The 18,424-nt window shown below is 43.1% G+C and overlaps 2 protein-coding genes and 2 pseudogenes across 2 annotated transcripts in view; 2 read left to right on the top strand and 2 right to left on the bottom strand.

Moving 5' to 3' along the window:
• The window catches only part of LOC135703174 (paired mesoderm homeobox protein 2B-like), a 119,001-nt gene that overhangs the window by 84,943 nt on the left and 15,634 nt on the right, over positions 1–18,424 (bottom strand). The window lies entirely within an intron of this gene.
• On the top strand, positions 8,816–10,713 carry LOC135703094 (uncharacterized; annotated as a pseudogene).
• On the top strand, positions 11,861–12,690 carry LOC135703093 (uncharacterized). Its single transcript, XM_065224202.1, is given in 2 exon segments — positions 11,861–11,980; positions 12,112–12,690. Coding segments are annotated over 2 exon segments (699 nt in total).
• On the bottom strand, positions 12,752–14,253 carry LOC135703092 (uncharacterized; annotated as a pseudogene).

Raw genomic sequence — 18,424 nt, 5'->3', positions numbered from 1 at the left:
TGATTATTTTACGTCAAACTTAACGAATTTCAATGCCCTTGGTTACGAAAGTGACCCTGTTGGCTTCTTACCACTCCAGGACAACATTTGAATAGTGGCACGAAGCTAGATCCGGCCTGAAGATCGTTGGGTCTCGTCTTGCTTCAACAGAGGAAACAGACGCTTCTGTAGACACTCCTTGAGGTAGATCTCCCCGTTTACAGTCCCGGTAGTCACGAACGGCGCACTCCGTTTGCCACATGAGCAGATCGCTTGCCAAATCATGTATTTATTGGAAAACTTTGAAAGTTTCTGCTTCCTTACTTCCTCCGGAAAATCAAACTTGTGGTGGGCGGTGAAGAACAGTAGTCCCGGAAGCTGCCAGAAGTCCGCCTTGACGTAAGTCTCATCATCCCAAGGGGTTGGTCACTCTACACAATGTGCCAAAATCAAACTTGGGCACACCCGGGTGCAGTCATTGGCGTTGTTTGGCACCCATGGTTACAATTTTTATGATCTTTAAACCTACTGGCAACACTGAAATTTTTCGGCGCCTGCGCATTGTGCATGTGTCAAAATGTTATTGATGTTGCCACTTCTAGTCAAATTATTTTCAAAACAACCGTGAATCTCCACCAAGTCGGCGAGACTTGGATTCTCAAAATCGTTACACCCGTGACGGCAGTCGCATCCACATTTCCTTCCAGACGAAGAACAGCTAACAGCGGTATCTTGATCTGACCGAGGTTTCCGGCCATGGCTACACGAACTAGCGATGCAGCTCCCATAAGAAACCTACAGGGTTTGTTTACGTTTGGAACCAATTTCATACAAGAATGATCAGTAGGCTGATTTGACAGCACGTTCCTCCTCAGCCATGGCTACGCTCGGGAACTCGACCAATCCGGAGGAGGAACTTCCGATTTCAGCGGGAACATTCGCACTTGCGACGGGTGGCAGTCCTTGGTGGTGAATGCAGTCAGCAGCAGATCCTCGGACAGCATACGGGTGGGGTATGTGTTGGTTTCCAGTTTTCCGACGGATGATGCTCGGGCGGTGAAAAATTCGGTGCAAATCCGTTTCCTCCACCAGCTAACCAGAAGACTTGATTGACTAATGATTGACGTTCGGTGTGCGGGGTCAGCCTTCCGCCGAAGATGAAAAGATCGTGTAGCAACGGAGCTCGTCCGTCGTCCGTTGCAGACATCCTTGGAGACGGATGCATCCGGTGTGTAGTCCCAACTGGAGTCCGTGTCGTTTTTGAAAACATTGAATAACAAAACAAAAACAAGAGCTGTTAAAATACCGGGTTGCCAAACATGGCATTATTCACAAGCAATCAAATGTCAGTTCGATGACTTCTTGGCACTGCCGGTACAGCTGCGGCACACTGAGGTACACTGATAAAAAAGTTGGCGCAAAACAAGTGTGTAGAGTGACCACCCCTTGCATCATCCATGATAAGACAATGAGGCTTCGTCAGCATCTGGGTGTACAGTTTCAGGGCCCGTGACTGTCCCACCGTATTTTTCCGTTCGTCACGATTTGGAGCCTTCTGCACTTTGTACGTATGCAGTTCCTCCCGGTCCTTGGCTCTCTGAACGAAAGGTTTGGACAGATTCAACTTTTTGGCCAAATCCCTGACCGAAACATTGGGATTCCGCTTAAACGCTTTCACGACACGCTTGTGATCCTAATCACTAATAGAACATCCATTCTGACCACATTTCTTCTTCCGTTCGATGCTCAGAGTTTCGTAGTAACGTTTAATCACACGACTCACCGTTAACTGCACGATTCCGAGTTGTTTTCCGATGTCCCGATGAGAGAGTTGAGAATTTTCATGGTGCTTGCGCAAAATCAATTCGCACCGTTGCTTTTCAGGTGACGCCATTTTTTCCAACTTTCGAAAAACTGACAGCGATAAAAATACAGTGTAAACAATACACTCTAAACTACTTTTACCCAAATGTTCAAGAGAAAACACCCAATGGGGTATTTGCTGTGGGTTCAATTTTTTTAATGACGAAATAGAAGAAGAAAAAAACTACAAGGGACAGCCATATGGGGTTGTACGCAATGGTGACGTAGGACTATCGGATCTTATTTAATAAATGCTATTTGTTAACTGCACCATGAGCTTCTGTTTTGTGTAGGAATAGGAATTTGAGCGGGGTTCTCTCTGTGTATACTCTTTAGTATAACTATGATTGCCCTAAAAAGAACCTTTTGATATGAATTTTAGTTGGGACATATTCAGAAATTTAACTCTTTTGGAAAATCTCGGTGACCCTTAAAATCCTTTGGAAGATGATGATGACGTGTAGGCAGCTGGATCAACAAATCGGTTCAATGATTGGGCACTCGCAAGAGTCTCGGCCCATTTGCTGCTGGACAGGGGTTGAACTGGTGTTTGTGACAGATTGGAAGGCCACAGTCCACCCAGCCCCTTTTTAGTTTTTCTCGTTCAACTTCTTCTCTCTACAAGTTGGTAAATCTTAGCCTTTAGCAGAAAGACTCTTAACACTTTTTCCGGCAAATTTATGATTCTGTTTCACGTCATGGTTCTCCTCTATGTCTGTTCAGATAAATTAGTGCTTTTATTTATTTTATCTACTGCGCTAAATCAAACGATTAAAAATAAGAAGGGATGTCGGTTTCGCGCTCGAATAATTGAAAATTCGATAAATATTTAATCGAATAGCTAAAAACAGTGTAATGTCTTATTTTTTTTGTAATCCTTCGAAAATTTCGAACAGCAGAATTGCAACCAGCAAGAAACAAAAGTGGTGCGATGCTGGTTTTCATTGCTATGACGACGACTGAATTAAGGGGCTTAGAAGCAGAGGGCCTCCCTTAGCTCAGTCGGTAAAGGCGCAGCTACAAAGCAAGACCATGCTGGAGGTGGCTGGGTTCGATTCCCGGTCCGGTCCAGGAATTTTTCGGGTAGGAAAATTTCTCGACTTCCCTGGGCATAGAAGTATGATTGGACTTGCCACACAATTATACCAATGCAAAAATAGTACAGGCATCGGAAAGCTCTCAATTAATAACTGTGGAAGTGCATCTAGAACACTAAGTTGAGAGCACGCAATGAGCTAATATGCGATATGCAATAAGCTTGAAATGCGAAGAAAAAGAAGAAGAAGCAGAGGGGTGAAAGTCAATTCTCTTAATCGATTTCCTCTTTTGATGACCACGGCTTCACTAACCTATTTCTGCTATGCTCTTCTATCATCCAGAGCAACAAACGTATCATCAATGAATGTGTTTGCCGTCGAGTTATTAACGAGAATCGATCAAAATCACTTGCACCCCTGCTTCCAAGTTTGCTTACAAGATTACAACTCTGGAGAGCATTTTGTGTGGCCGTGGGCGTATGGCTCTGAATATGGCAATGAGAGTGCAAAATGTTACGCAATTGCATCCTCCCTATTCGCACACGTCCGAAGATCGGAGGCGAATGCCACTTCGACTTGTTTCTTCTACTAACGACTCTCTGATGACTGTGTTGGGGAAGCAGCATTTGCAATATGTATGTACGTAATTGGTGGATTTGTTAGTTATTTCGACGCTTTTGGACAATGCTTGACACTTACCACTTTTTCAATTTTTTTTTTTTTTACTTTATTAGAGAGATTTTTAGCCGTTGGCTAGTTCATCTCTATAAAATGGGAGGCCCCAGAGGGGGGATCTACCAGCAAATTTTGTGACGGAGTTGACTTACAATTCACATGTACTCAAATAGAAGCAATTAAAACAGATTCCAGTAAAAAGACTAACAATACAGGCAACGAGAAAAAAAAACAATCTGGTACATCAAAGTTAGGTAGGGTTTTGAAAGAGATCGGAGCTCCACCGTAGGAGGGGTAATCTTCCGTCCGGTAGAGATGTACCGTCAGCCAAAAGAAAGTTAAAAGGACCTAAATGTTGTTGTATAACCCAGCGTCCTTGAGGAAATAAATAACTGTCGCTAAAGTGGAAGGTTCATCGCCCAGTATGTCCCTAATGCTGTTGGGAAGTGCGTACTGCTCCCGTAGTTGTTGGTATTACAGAGGCATAGGATGTGTTCCACCGATGCTGTGGTTCCGCAAACGTAGCACATTCTGTGGAACTGCGTCCCACCAAAACTATGTGAGATCCTTGTATGGCCTGTCCTAAGACGAGAAACCACCTTCTGGTCCCGTAGTTTCGACATATCCGTTCACTTGCTCGTCGTTCCTTTGATTCTTCGGATGAAGAGGGATTGGGATTGGCACCACTCTGCTTCCCAGGCTTCCCACATTTTGCTGACTCTCCATCGCTTTATGTCCTGTAGTGGCACTTCGTCGGTGTAACGGGGACCAGCTGGTCCAGACCCTGCCAGGCTGTCGGCTTCGCTGTTTCCTGGGATACCGCAGTGCCCAGGGATCCAGGAAAACACCGTGTTCGGAGGTGTAGCCTTCACAATACCCTGTATCCAGGGGTGAGTCATGGTCTCCGATGTAAGGGCTTGTATCACACTATACGAATCGGATAGCACCAGTATAGGCCGGTCCGAGGGTGTTGTAACGGCAACAAAGATGGCCGCAGCTTCGGCGGAGAAAACCGAGCATTGTGGCGGTAGACTGCTACTCATCGGTGCTGAAATTCCGGCTACTTCAATTCCGACCCCGGCTCGGGAAAGCGATCCGTCTGTGTATATGTGGGCATGGGATGGGTAGTCCGAGCCTAGCAGTTCGGCTATTGTTCTCTTGAGCGCTGCAGAGTTATCTCCAGCCTTGAACCTGCTTTTTATCCGACTCTCGATTTTTGGTGGAGGTATGCGCCAACTTTTGTCTCCGTACCAGTGGACCTTGGCCACTGGGGGGAGCTCCGCATTGGCAGTCATGCGGAGGAGGTCATTGCGGTAAAGGCAGCGGCTTTCGTTGCAATTGCTGCGGTTATACGATGGCGGAAGGGCAGAATACCCGCTTCGATGCATGCGGCATCGGCGGGCGTTCACGGAAGAAGACCGGAGACAATCCGAACGTAGGTGTTAAAAGTTGGTGCTAGTATCTGCACGAGCTTTTCGGTGGCGATGCACGTCATCTCAAGACCATACAGTAGGCGACTATCGATGACGGCTCTTGCAACCCGGAAACGAGTGTCGCGATTGTTAGACCGCTGGGGGCGAGAGATAATGCGGATCAAGTTTATCCTACTGCGGCAATCGTTCTTGATTGCCTTAAAGTGCTGCTGCGACAAAAGACCGGTCAACAAGTACCCCCAGAATACGGACCGTCTTCTTCAGTGGTATGGGCTGGCTTTGAACTTTAATAGGTAGCCCGCTGCCACGGTGCCGGGATGGACACACGTGGCACCTGACGCTTTTGGTGGCCGAAAGCTGGAAACCTACCGCGCTGGCCCACCTGGCTACAGCGGAGACTGCTACCTGGACCTTGATCCTGTTACGTGCTGCTGTTGTGCCGGTAGTTACGATAAGTACATCGTCTGCATACACGAAAATGTAAACATTTTTCGGTAGTCCTCCGAAAACTCCGTTCATGGCCACAAGGAAGAGGGTAACGGCGATAACTGAACCTTGTGGGGGACGCCCGTATCTTCTCTGAAAAGCTGGGACCTCGTGTTGCCAACTGCGACTCTGAAAGAGCGATCGGTCAGGATATTTTTGATGAAGTGGACCATGGGTCCACACAGCCCCCAGTTGACAAGCTGCTCTAAGACGAGGGGCGTCCACGTCCTGTTGAAGGCTTTCGATATATCCAACGAGACGATCTCGGTGTGGAGACCGCTATCGTTGGCACTCTTGAGGACCTCCCCTAATGTTGCAAAATAAGTTGACGTTCCGTACCCTTGACGTAAGGCGTGTTGTCGATGGTCTAGCAGGTTTTCGACTTCAAGGAAATGCAAGGAAATGTTTGTTTACAAAATGGAGTTGAGACCATTTGAATTGTTGGTCTTGATTTATTTCATTTCATTGATAAGCCTAGTGACGAAGAAAGGCCGATGATTGAAACATTTCAAACCAAAGCTAGGCCCTACTGTTTGAGGCCGGGCCGATGATTTGTTTTGAATTTATTTGACGTTGCAAAAAGGCTTAGCAAAGGGCATACCATTTCTGATTACAAGCATAAGGGCTTAACAAAAAAGGACCTATCCATTGAAAGATTCACAAAAAGGCTTATTAATTTATGAAATTAAATTGTTATCGGTTTTCATATATTTTTGAAATCTTTTCGCATATTTTGGATGTTGTATACTGAGATACAGTTACTATTGTTATTGTGGACAATATAAATGCCTGAAATACTTCAGTTTTCTTAAATATGAATTGAATAGTAGCGGAACAATTTAAACTTCATTTTCTGGTTTGTTTACGTTATGGATATAGGCCCATTTCAAATGTTACTCTAGATTTGTGGAAAAATAAAAACGTGCTGAATTTTTCTTTTGGGGCGGTAAACTTGCCGTTAAACTCACTATTGGGGGAACTTCTGTATTAAGAAATATTGCTTTCAAGGATGAACGTTTTCATACAAATCAAGTTTCATGAAATATCTTATAGTTAGCTTTACACGATCAATAATGTAAACTTGTATGAATTATACTTTACGGTATCATGTGCATCATATTCAACCGAAGTTCAGACTACTTTTTCGAACTGTGTACGATGCAATCACTCAGGCACCATATAAATCCTGAAACAACTTGCTTCAGCATGGGAAAAAAATCACCTTTGCTCATCTGGAACCACCACGACTTTAGAAATTCACATGTTATTCTTTCACCGCTTTCAACACATGCTTATCAAATTTTTCTTGTATGCTTAAAAAAACAAAAACCAACCGCATCACGAACACAGCACTCATTTTTTCACCTGGTTTCCTCCGGTGATAGACTGCTACACTTTGGCAACGCCAGAGCCTGCTACTTTTTCGGTGTGCATTTTTCAACTTTTGTTGAAAGCTGTTGAACGACGAGCTCCGAGCTGCACCTCACGTGTCAGTGTTCGTCTTTGTTGTTTTGTTTTGAAAAATATACAAAATGAAGATAAATCTCAACACATTTTGCTTCACGTTCCAACACAAGCTTCAATCCTTCAAAACAAATTACCATGCAGCTCCACATTTTTCTTATACGCGAACCATGCGAAGAAAAGAAATAAGCCTGTTCCCAGTTTTAGCAGTATCATATTTCATACCGGGCCTCCCTCAGCCTGTATGAACGATTGCCACCGAAATTGAGCCTGACAGACGTCTCCCACTTCAAGTTTTTTTGGTTGTCTTCTTCTTTTGGTGTCGTCCCCATAACGCTGCGCCATCTAGATCAGTTCCAATCGACTCCTTGCGGGATGACGTTTGTGTTTTCTTCCAAAGCCTTCTCCGTTTTTTTTTTGTGTCCCAAAAAGGATGCCATCTTCCATCCAATATCAATCAATGACCGAACATTTCCAACAACTCGTCCATAATCCGACCACCGAGCGATCCTTGGAAACCGAGGGGCGAAACTTTTGTCGTCTTCATCATTGCGCAAAAACAAAACACCGACCGACCGGTGGCGAGGGTGCGGTGGGGTGGCTAGTGACACCACTTTCCATCATAAACTGCCATTCGGTCGGAGAATCACTGGTAATAACCTTCAAAAAGAATATGCTAGTCCTGGTGTACGGAACGGAGCAGAGAAGCGACAAAAAAAGAACCCGACTTCTCCTGACGGTGAGCAATAAGCCGGAAGGGAAAAGGATTCGACTTGGATAAACTTTCCACTCTCCCCGGCGCGGTCCCAGGGTGTCCGAGAACGAAAATAGAACGACAAAACCCGGAGGGACGGCGGAGTGACAGCAGAATCGTTAAACGAAGCGACAGTTTTGTCCTTTTTATCCAGCCACTGCCCCTGGGTAGTGGGAATAGTTTGGGACAGAGAAAATCCGGGCGGAAGACAAATTCCGTGCACTTAATAATATAGACAATAATACTTTGTAAATAATTCATGAAATAAAATGGAGCTTCTTTTCCGGGTGAGATTCGGTACATTGCCGGGGACGATGGGGGATGGAAATTATGCGCCATGGAAGAATCTCAGACAGTTGGAAGGATGCTTATTCCGGAAGGGATTTATGTAGCGTGAATAGTGCCATCGAACGATGCCGGCATGTCTTGAAATTGCGGGCATATTTTTTTTATTGGTTGGACGTACAAATATTGATCAACCAACAAGCCAATGAGTTGGATTTTTTTTAATCTAGTTCGGTTAATTTGAAAGGCTCAATCGCGTTAGCTTTTGCGGAGCCGACAATTGATTGTTTTGTGATACAATTTACTTTATTCTAGATCTAGTAAGAGTTAGGCCGAATGCTCGTGGCTTACTCGCGGTTAAGATCAGGGGAGAAGCTTGGGGGTGAGGTATGTGGTTAGGGTCAACTACAAACTTGTCACCAACAAAAAAATAGTTCAGTTGGTTGAAAGATTGCTGGAAAATGGTGGTGAGTAGACGGCACCACCCACCGCGCAAATCGGAGATTCCTGTATTATTGCGGATTTTGCACCTTACTGGACTCCGCACTTTGAAAGTGCGGGGATGAAATAAGTGCGGGCCATGCGTATGACAGATAGAGTTGTCAAAGTGACAGTTATGCTTATCCGAAGTGAATACAAAAACATTGGCTTTTGATTGTCTGTTCGAGTCACAAAACACGATTTTTTTCTACGAACTTAATATTTATTCAAATATTTGTCGTAAATTATACTTGTTTACTCCCTGCCGGTAAGTAAATACGTTATCTACAGCTCGACCAGTTCAATACTAAATTGGTTGTAAGTTGATTTATTCATAAATATGTCTGTTTCAGTTGATCATGTCTTATGTTATTCTGGAAAACGTTCGTGGTCGGCGAGCCAGCTGTGATACGAAGTACCACTGCCTATATGGATACTATTTTCTGAGAATTTCAAGGACTAATCTGTCCGTGATTTACAAGAAGAGTAAAACTACAATTTCGAGCTGGATTCTAGCTTACGAGAAGGATGGCTTGGTCACGAAGAAGCAGCGGAAACAGATTTACAACAAATTCCGAGCAGAGCACAGATACTGGATTGTACAGCAGTACCAGAACAATCCGGTATTATTTTTGGATGAATGCAGCAATCTATTCTATCGGAACTTCCAGGTGACAATAAGTGCAGCGAGCATATGCAGAATTTTGCATGCGGAAGGTCTGACATGGAAAGCCCTCGAACGGCGTGCTATCCAAATAAGGGAGCACGAAATCTTTCGTTTTTTTTTCGGAGCTCAATTCAATAGATTGGGATTTGTTCAATCTCGTGTTTTTAGATTATTATTATTATTATAGTCCATCTGACTTGATAGTCACAATGAAACACTTAAATCTAAATGTAGTTACTCATTAAAAATTAAAAATTGGCCAACAGCAAACGATGACGAAACCTGGACGCATTGATGTCAAAGTCAAATAGGTCAGAGGCTTCGTTGAATTGATGAATCATGGCGACAAAAGAACTGTTTGCAGCATAGGGGTTGCATGTACTACTTCATGTAGCAAGGTTCTCGGACGGAGTGTTCGGGCAGGAGCATACAGATTAATTTTGTCCAGTAACTCAGGAACATCATATTCTGCGAGTAAAACTTTAGCAACGAAGACGACCGGCGATATGTTTCGTCGCTTAGCAAGAGTATCCAAACCCAGTAAACGACAGCGGTCAGCATACGGTGGTAAATTCAGCGGGTCCCTCCATGGAAGATAGCGCAGTGCGTATCTGACGAATTTGCGTTGAACAGCTTCGAATCGTCCACTCCATACAGCTTGGTAGGGATTCCAGACAACACACGCGAATTCCAGTAGTGAGCGTACCAATGAACAGTAAAGGGCTTTAAAACACAGAGGATCACGAAATTCCTTAGATATCTTGAACATGAATCCAAGCTGTCGATTAGCTTTGTCGATCGTGGTTGAGAAGTGGCGAGTGTATGTGAGCTTTTCATCCAACATGACACCGAGGTCTTTAACGTGATCGACACGTTGAACTGCAGCCCCAGCAATGTTATAGTCAAACAAAACGGCAGTCCTAGTTCGACGGAAACTTATTATGCAGCATTTGAGACGCACAGGACCATAAAATTACGTTCACACCAATCATTAAAGATTTGAAGAAGGTTTTGTAGTTCTAAACAGTCGGCATAGCCTCGAACGACTAGATAAATATTCAAGTCATCGGCAAAAAACAATTTACCTCCACGTAGTAGAATAAACGTTACATCGTTCACAAATAAAGAGAAGAGCATTGGTCCCAAAGTGCTACCCTGTGGAACTCCTGATCTGTTCGAGAAACAGTACGATGAGTAGTTTCCAATGCATACAGTAACTTCACGTTGCACGAGGTACGATCTAAACCAGCTGCAGAAGGAAACAGAACATCCAATTTTTTCAAGCTTTGCTAGCAGAACGTCGTGCACAACTTTATCAAACGCAGCTTTAAGATCAGTGTAGATGGCAATCCACTTGAAGTTTCTTGCATACATTTTCCATACAGAACGACGTAAAGCTGACGAGATTAGTTTCCACGGAGCGGCCAGGAACGAAACCATATTGACATGTACTTATGTAATGCTTGCAGGAAGCAAACAATCTCTCATTTAGCAGCGACTCAAACAACTTAGATTCAACCCCAAGCGAGGTAATCCCACGGTAGTTTTCCACATTGCGTTTGTCTCCTTTCTTGAAAACAGGGAACATAGTAGACCGTTTCCATAGTGCGGGAATAGTTCAGTTGACGAAGTGACAGGTTGAAGAGCAAGGACAACGGAGCAGCTAAGATATCGGAGCATTTTTTTTAGGACTGCAGATGGAATAACACTCGGACCTGGTGAAAATGATGGTTTGGTTTTACTCATCACAGAGAGAACCATTTGTACATCTACGGCAAAAACATCCATGTTTACGACGTCGGTTGGCACATCACGGACGGCTCGCTCAATTTCTGCTTGCGATGGGGAGTCATTCGAGAAGACGCTTAAGAAGTGCCTAGCAAATAGGCTGCATTTGTCCTCAGTTGTCGCATTTGACCTCAGTGTCATTGCCGAGAAACATTTTTGACGGCAGTCCAGTTTCCTTCCTCTTCGTATTCACAAACGACCAGAATCCCTTGGGGTGGCATTGCAGATTATGTTGAGTACGAATTACATACCTCTTGTAAAGAAGCTTGTACATCGTCGTCGTCGATGAAAGAGAGCACGGAGAGCTCTAGATCGCACTCGTTTCAGGTTGCGGAGAGTAGCGTTATCGTCCACTTCTTGGAGGTTGGCACTTCGGTACTGAAGCACAAACACAGTCGCGCAAAAAGCTACTGTATCGATATCAAGGTCATTCAACACGTTCCAGTTGATCTGAGACAAGGAACGTCTCAGCAAACGGAAATCGGTCTTCCGGAAATTGAGCCGAGTGGCAGTCATGGTTTCATCAAAACGAATTTGAGATCCGTTCGCGATAGATATATCCAAAGCAGAGTGGAAATTGTCAAGAGGAACGATGACATCAGGCGCTTCAGCGACGACACAGTCCAGAAGTGCACTTTCGCTAAAAACCAAGTCAAGAAAACGAGACTGGAAATTGGGAACAAGGTTTGTCTGGCTCAGTCCATGAAAAGCCGTGCCGTCAACAAGCAAGCGGCTGGCAGGAGTAGTTGAAGATGCAATCGGATCTGAAAACGCATAACCCTGGCCTGAGGGTGACCAGCTAAGCCCAGGCTGATTAAAATCACCAAGCAGAAGAAGCACATCCGTTATATCAGCCATGGACGATGCAAATTCTGTAGCATCCAGATGAAGCTGCATTGTGGTGCAGTCATGTCGACGTTTAGGGGGAATATACACCGCTCCAATGAGGATGTTCTGCGAAGTGAGGCTGACCTTAACCCAAACCGCTTCAATTGTAGTAATTAGTTCGTTGGAGCTTACGCAGGAGGCGCATTCGTTGGAAACAGCGATGAGCACACCACCACCGCGAGTACGAATGCTGTTGGATGAATTACGGTCTAATCTGTAGACAGTAAAAGAGTCACCAAACAGTTGCACTGAATTGATCCTCCCATCGAGCCAAGTTTCCGTGAATACATAAACGTCATATTCCCCGTCAAGCGCAGCCAGATAAACATCGTCCAATTTAGTCATGAGCCCCCTGGTGTTCTGATAGTAGTGTTTTGCGGTGAATTTGTTAGGCGTCCAAGAGTGTCATTTTTGTGTTTTTTGGGGCAGAATGGGATGCTGGACAGTTTTGAAACGGAGGGAACATTCACTTGAAATTTTTTTTAATGCTGCCGTTCATTCGCTCTTCGAAACAAAAAGGTACATCGATATCCGGGAGCGAATTCTGTGTGGATACTAGATGGTGCTCGTATCCACTGTGATCAGAACATCGTATTGTATTTGCGATCAATCGGAATCATTCCAGTTTTTCTTCCCCCATACTGTCCTTTTTATAATCCGATTGAATTGGTATTCGGAATCACGAAAAATTCAATAAAGCAAACCTACAATGAAAACCGAAACGAAAATCTATCTCATGTAGCCATATCTACGTTCTCAGCATTTTCTTCTTACGATTGTACTAAAATTTTCCGGCACTGTGGGTATCTACCCGGGGGAACGTTCAATCCTACAGTTGGTTTGTCTAAAACCATCGAAAACCTAAATTTCGAATCTAATATGAGTGAGTAAGTGAAGTAATGTAACAGTTTATTTGGAATAATAAAACCATGATAAAAATACAGATCCGTGTTTATGCATGATCAACATCTTGCATGTCGACAATCCGATCTGCTAATGAGTGGCTTAACTCGTTCTCTTCTGGGTGTAGAGTTTCGGACATTGCGGATACTAAGCTGGCATTTATTGTTGAACGAGACCGTAGTCCAATGCAAGGTTGCAAAGACTCATTTCAGCTAAAACAATGTTTTTCTAAATTATGAAATAATTAGATGCCATGATCAAATTTTGAATTGGTAGGATACAAGAAGAGGTTGCAAAGAATGTGTTTGACATATTAAACCTGTTTATTTCACTTCATGAGAGTCACAATCAGCGATTTTTCACAAACTCACTCGCTCACTCACTCACTCACTCACTCAGCGATCAGCAAATCGCTGATTGTGACTCATAGAAAGCAAAATTTACAGGTTTTATTTTTCCAACGCATACTTTGTAACCTCTTCGTGTAAGTTACAAGTAAAACATGCCATCATACCATCTTTTGGTTTTATTATTCCGAAAAACATTATTTTAGCTGAAATGAGTCTTTGCAACCTTGGTCCAATGATTCGTCTTTTTACTCTTTGTCCTACTTCAATCAGGAGATCCGCCTCGGCTTCCAGTTCAGCTAGTTCAGACATAAATCCATCGTTGATCGTGCTTGCTACAGACAACCCACTCCGGGTTGTTTCCATTCTAATAGCTTCTGATAATGGCACCGATCGGAAGGCATTCCAGACATTCGGCGTTCTTGTTCATGTGGAGAAACCGAGTGAACGTAGTTAGCCCAGAGCCTCCAGGCACTTGAATGTCCGGTGAAATGATGTTCATGAAGATCCTGAAGTTCCTTTGCCAGATTAGTCAAGGTCTGATTGTTTGGTGCTCCTGAACGATATGCGTTTTGAAAACGAATTAGTTGCTTGTCAGCCAAATCCCAAAGTGATCTACAAGACACTGCGTTTGAATAGATGTGCACATGAATCCTGATTTCCTTCTCTCTCCATGATACGAGTAGTTTGCTATCAATTTGATCGATAGTAAGACGTCGCTTCTGGGGTTGATCTTGCATTATGACAAACTTGCTCATTGCACTGAAATCAGGATAATCCATCAGCCCATGTCGGAACCTGCAAACCGTTATTTTCAACAAATACGATTTCCCGACACAAGACAGGTTGCAAAATCTTCCAAACACCTCGCATAATTTCCTCGACCGAATTCCCGGCAACTGTTGCAGAAGAGAATTGACTTCCCGAAGTTTCCCCTACAAAACGTCGCTTGAAGAAAACTCCACGGAGAGCAAGTTGGCTGCTGGCTGGTTCACGAAGCTCAACGCGTTTTTCTGTTTTCTTCCGTTTGTTTGAAGATTTTGGGACCAGAATTTTCCTTGTTGCTGACGTCACTTAGTGGATCTTGATCAGAAAATTCCTCATCGAGAGCTTCGAGTAGCTACTCTGCTTGATAGCTGCATTCTGGAACGTCTTCAGCGAACGAAAACGTCTCGTTCTTTGACTCCTCCTCGTCTGCATCCATGGTAGATTCTGCAAAGAGGATACACAAAACTATAAATTCTTAAGTCCTAAGATATTTCCGATAATTTAAGGGGTAAAACTTACATATGATGATAGCTCCGATAATAATTTCACTTCTTCTGATCGAAATCGTAGCTCGCAACTGATTTTTGTTCGGAATCAAAACAACAACAAAGTGTCTGTTTTGGTTTTTGTTGTTGTTTTGATTTCAAGATCTTACACTCTCATTACATTCTACTCGAAACACGTTTAAAAATAATGTTGCAAAATATTTGCAATTTTGCAAACAATTCTAAATTACTTATTTGTGAACAATTATATGGTTTTCCAAGTATGAATTAGATTGAAAATGATTTTGAGACGTGTTTAAATTTAAATGGTATACCTTTTTTGTTTCCAAATTTGTTAAACTCAATAGTGTTCGAGGCGTGAAGTAACCAAAAAGTTCGTTGTTTTTCGTCAGCGTACCATTCATGTGCGACTCAAAATATTCCCAAAAATCCAGTCACCACTGCAACAGACAATATTTTCATACAGCAATTATCAGCAAAAGCAAAAGTGCAAATACGGGAACAAACCTTATGTAAAATTTTATCGTGGTTCTAAAGCAATCTAAATCATGAGCTACAGAACCCTCATAAAACTAATAGTAAGATATTTGGGATGTTCATCCTGTAGGATTTTCTGAGTTTAAGATTTCAAACAAAGACCCATCGCTTTTGACGTAGAACTACGTCTTTGTCGACTATACTGGGGTACAAATTAAAAAAAAATATGTGTGGTGAAATAGTGTAAGGTTTTGAACGCTTGTAACTTTGTCATTTATAAATGAAATTGAAATCCAAATACGCTAATCGATAGGATATTACTTAACGAATCTTCTGAATTAAATACTTTTCCAATTTTTAATCAAAAATCTTTTGAAAAAAGCGCAAATGATAATTTTGGTCACTGTTTTCATGAACTAAACGTTTTCCCCAAACCCAGTCATCATAAACGAATACCACTTGGTTGTACATCATTCTGCTTGAACCTGAAAAGATTTAAAACAGCGGTGCTGTCATGCCTCTGCTTGAGTATTGACTTCTTCAACCATCTTACCCTTATCTTCAAAAAATGTTTGGAGCTTGGCTACTTCCCTGGAAGTTAGCCAAAGTGATTCCAACAAACAAGCCTGGCAAAAATCCTACCAGTGCCAAAAGCTATTGCCCCATCAGCCTCTTGTCCTCCATCTCGAAGCTATTCGAAAAGTTGATACTCAGCCGTCTGCTGGTGATTTCAAATGACAATAACATCTTTCTCAAAGAGCAATTCCCGTTTAGGAAAGGCCACTCTACCATCCACCAACTCGCAGGGGTTACTAACATCATCAAGCGGAACAAGTCCGTTTCCAATACATCTGCCATGGCATTGTTGGACGTCGAGAAGGCGTTCGACAATGTCTGGCATGATGGCCTAGTGTACAAGCTGCATTGATACAACTTTCCGATCTACCTCGTGAAGATCATCAAAAACTACTTGTCGGGCAGATCATTCCAGGTCTACTTGAACTATGTCCCCTCTGATACGTTCAATGTTGATGCAGGGGTCCCTCAGGGTAATTTTCACGTCAGACGTTCCTTCCCTGCCGGGTGGTGGTATCCTGTCAATGCTCGCAGATGACACTCCATCATCTATAAGGGTCGAGTGATCCGTGCTCTGGCGAGTAAACTACAATCAGGCCTGGATGTTCTGTCCGACTATTTCAAGAGCTGGAAGATTTGTATCAATGCAGCTATCCATCTAATCCATCTTGATAGCACTCCCATTGAATCGTCGAGTGAAGTAGTCTACCTTGGTCTCACCCTTGCTATTCCGATCCCATGTGGACAAGACATCCACCAAGTGTAACACCTTAAGCAGGTCGCTCTACCCTCTCATAAACAGGAAGTCCACCGTTTCCCTCAAAAACAAGCTTGCTGTCCACAAGCAGATCAAGCTTCAGAGGATCCAAAACAAGACCCTCAGAATGATCCTTAACAGTCCACCGCGAACTCGTAATTCTGAGATTCACTACCTGACCGGTCTTCAAACACTCGAGGAGCGAAAGACTTCCACGCTGGAAAGGTTCAGAGTCACCTGTCTGCGATCAAACCACCAGATCATTCGTGATTTGGCAACCTAGTTTAAGTAGTTAGGTAGTTTCCTGTGCTCAAGTAGATGGGTTATCAATTTTTTTAATTCAAACCAAAACAATCAAATAAAGGGTAACCTGTAAATTAGCGCTAAACGCAATCATCACTTCACGCAAAGATGAAGAGTCAAAGGTTAACCAATTGAAATGTTAAACCAATTGTTGAAACATAAAAACCAGAAAATAAACGTAAATTTTACTACTACATGTCTCTGCTCATTACCGCTTCGGACGGCGTGACACTTGGTCCTGCAGCAAGCATCAATTTTGCGTGGGTCTACGTCATACTTTAATATTTTTTTAATAATTCCAATATTGATCAAATAACTGTTATCGAGAAATTGGTGAAACAGTCCCAAATCGGTACTAACTGTAACTACTTTTTTAATTTAATAGGCGATCTGTCTACATAGCACCATTCCACGATGTTATCATTGGACGATATTCACCGTCAAGCTTCTCAATAGGTTTGCATATTTGTACTGATGAAAACATGCGAGAATCTATTGACAATCTCAATTTAGGAAAATACAAGTATTGAAAGTTCAGTTTACATTTTTTTTTATATTAAGTAAGCATTTTGGCATACCTGAGTATTTAACATTACGTTGGGCGTTGACTTCGTAAGTATTCAAATCTGGCATAGAGAGAAAGGAAGATTTGATTATTTATTAAACAGTTCAAATTAATTGAAAATAGATTTTTTTCAATTCGACAAGTTTATTGTCCAAATATGTTGAACTCAGATCGAATTTTTCAAAACGGACTCTCTTTAGAACAGAGTCGTTCAGATTACACATAATTGAAAACCCATTATTCGAATTAATTGCCCATGAAAACAAACACCGCCTAACTATTTTGCAATCCGCTGCACAAAACCCGTCTTCGCCTTCCTTCAAACAGCGATATCGTCCACTACAAGCTAGGACACCATTGGAGCCACAAACGGCGTTCGACCGGAAGTAATCGATTGAACCATCTTCATTGCCACGACGGCATACAATCTCGGCCAACACTATTTCCACATTCCAAACACAACCTTCGATGCCTTCCCGATTCCGGGATGTGATTTAAACTTGCCGTTCAACCGGACGCCTTCGGCCACAAAGAGGTGAGCCTAAAAGTAGTTCTTCCCGTAGCCTAGACACATCCGGGAAGACCCAGTCAATGGTAGTAAACCAACCGAAACTTCCGCAATTAAGCCGCATTAGCTTTCCAAAACGGCGTCTAATTGCGTTAATAACACCAGGTACTAAATTTTGTACCCACCTCAGACGCACACACATTGAGACGCATATAACGCTCGCAGTCACGCTTCTTGTGCTTGTATGGTCGAGCAACTATGAACGAGTGCCTGCTGCATACATTTAGGCGCAGGGAACGGGACACTAGTTCCTGTGCGTCGTTTCCACATGCTTGTCAGGTTCATGGTTTGAGGCTGTTTCAGTTCTCGTTGTTGGTGTTTCTACTGTTGTTCTGAGGGATAATTGAAGGTCCAATGGGAGTCGATGGGCGGTCTCGTGGAAGGAGCAAATGAAGAGCAAAGGCAAGTGAGAATGAAATAGTCACTCATAAATAATTCCTCCAGGAGGATTCTTGGTGAACTCTGTGTCCGACAGGAAGGGGAGCAAAATATGCGAACGTGCACAGGACAAAGTAGCCTGAGTGCGAAGTCAGCAGACATTGTAGCATATGTGTTTTGAGGATGATAGGGTGCAAATTGAAATTTAGCGTAATTCAAATTTGAAAGCAGAAAATCGCTGGAAACCCTATGAGAAGGATTCCAATCCAACCGAAAGGATTAAACTATCACGTGAGCACGTACGGCCAAATAGCTGGTTTCCATTCTCGCAACCCTGACTGCCTGTGGGCTGACGATGATTATCACTGACGCCATAATTGCTAGTGTAATAATAAATTAACAACCTAGACCATAATTTTATACTACCATAAGCCACCTCGGATCCTTGGTTTGTGCGGTACAATGTCATCCCCTCCC

This window comes from Ochlerotatus camptorhynchus, unplaced genomic scaffold (assembly GCF_037179485.1).
Source record: "Ochlerotatus camptorhynchus isolate MF236.1 unplaced genomic scaffold, CSIRO-AGI_Acam_v1.1 ptg000209l, whole genome shotgun sequence".
Classification (NCBI taxonomy): domain Eukaryota; kingdom Metazoa; phylum Arthropoda; class Insecta; order Diptera; family Culicidae; genus Ochlerotatus; species Ochlerotatus camptorhynchus.
This window is presented reverse-complemented; position numbering and strand designations above follow the sequence as displayed.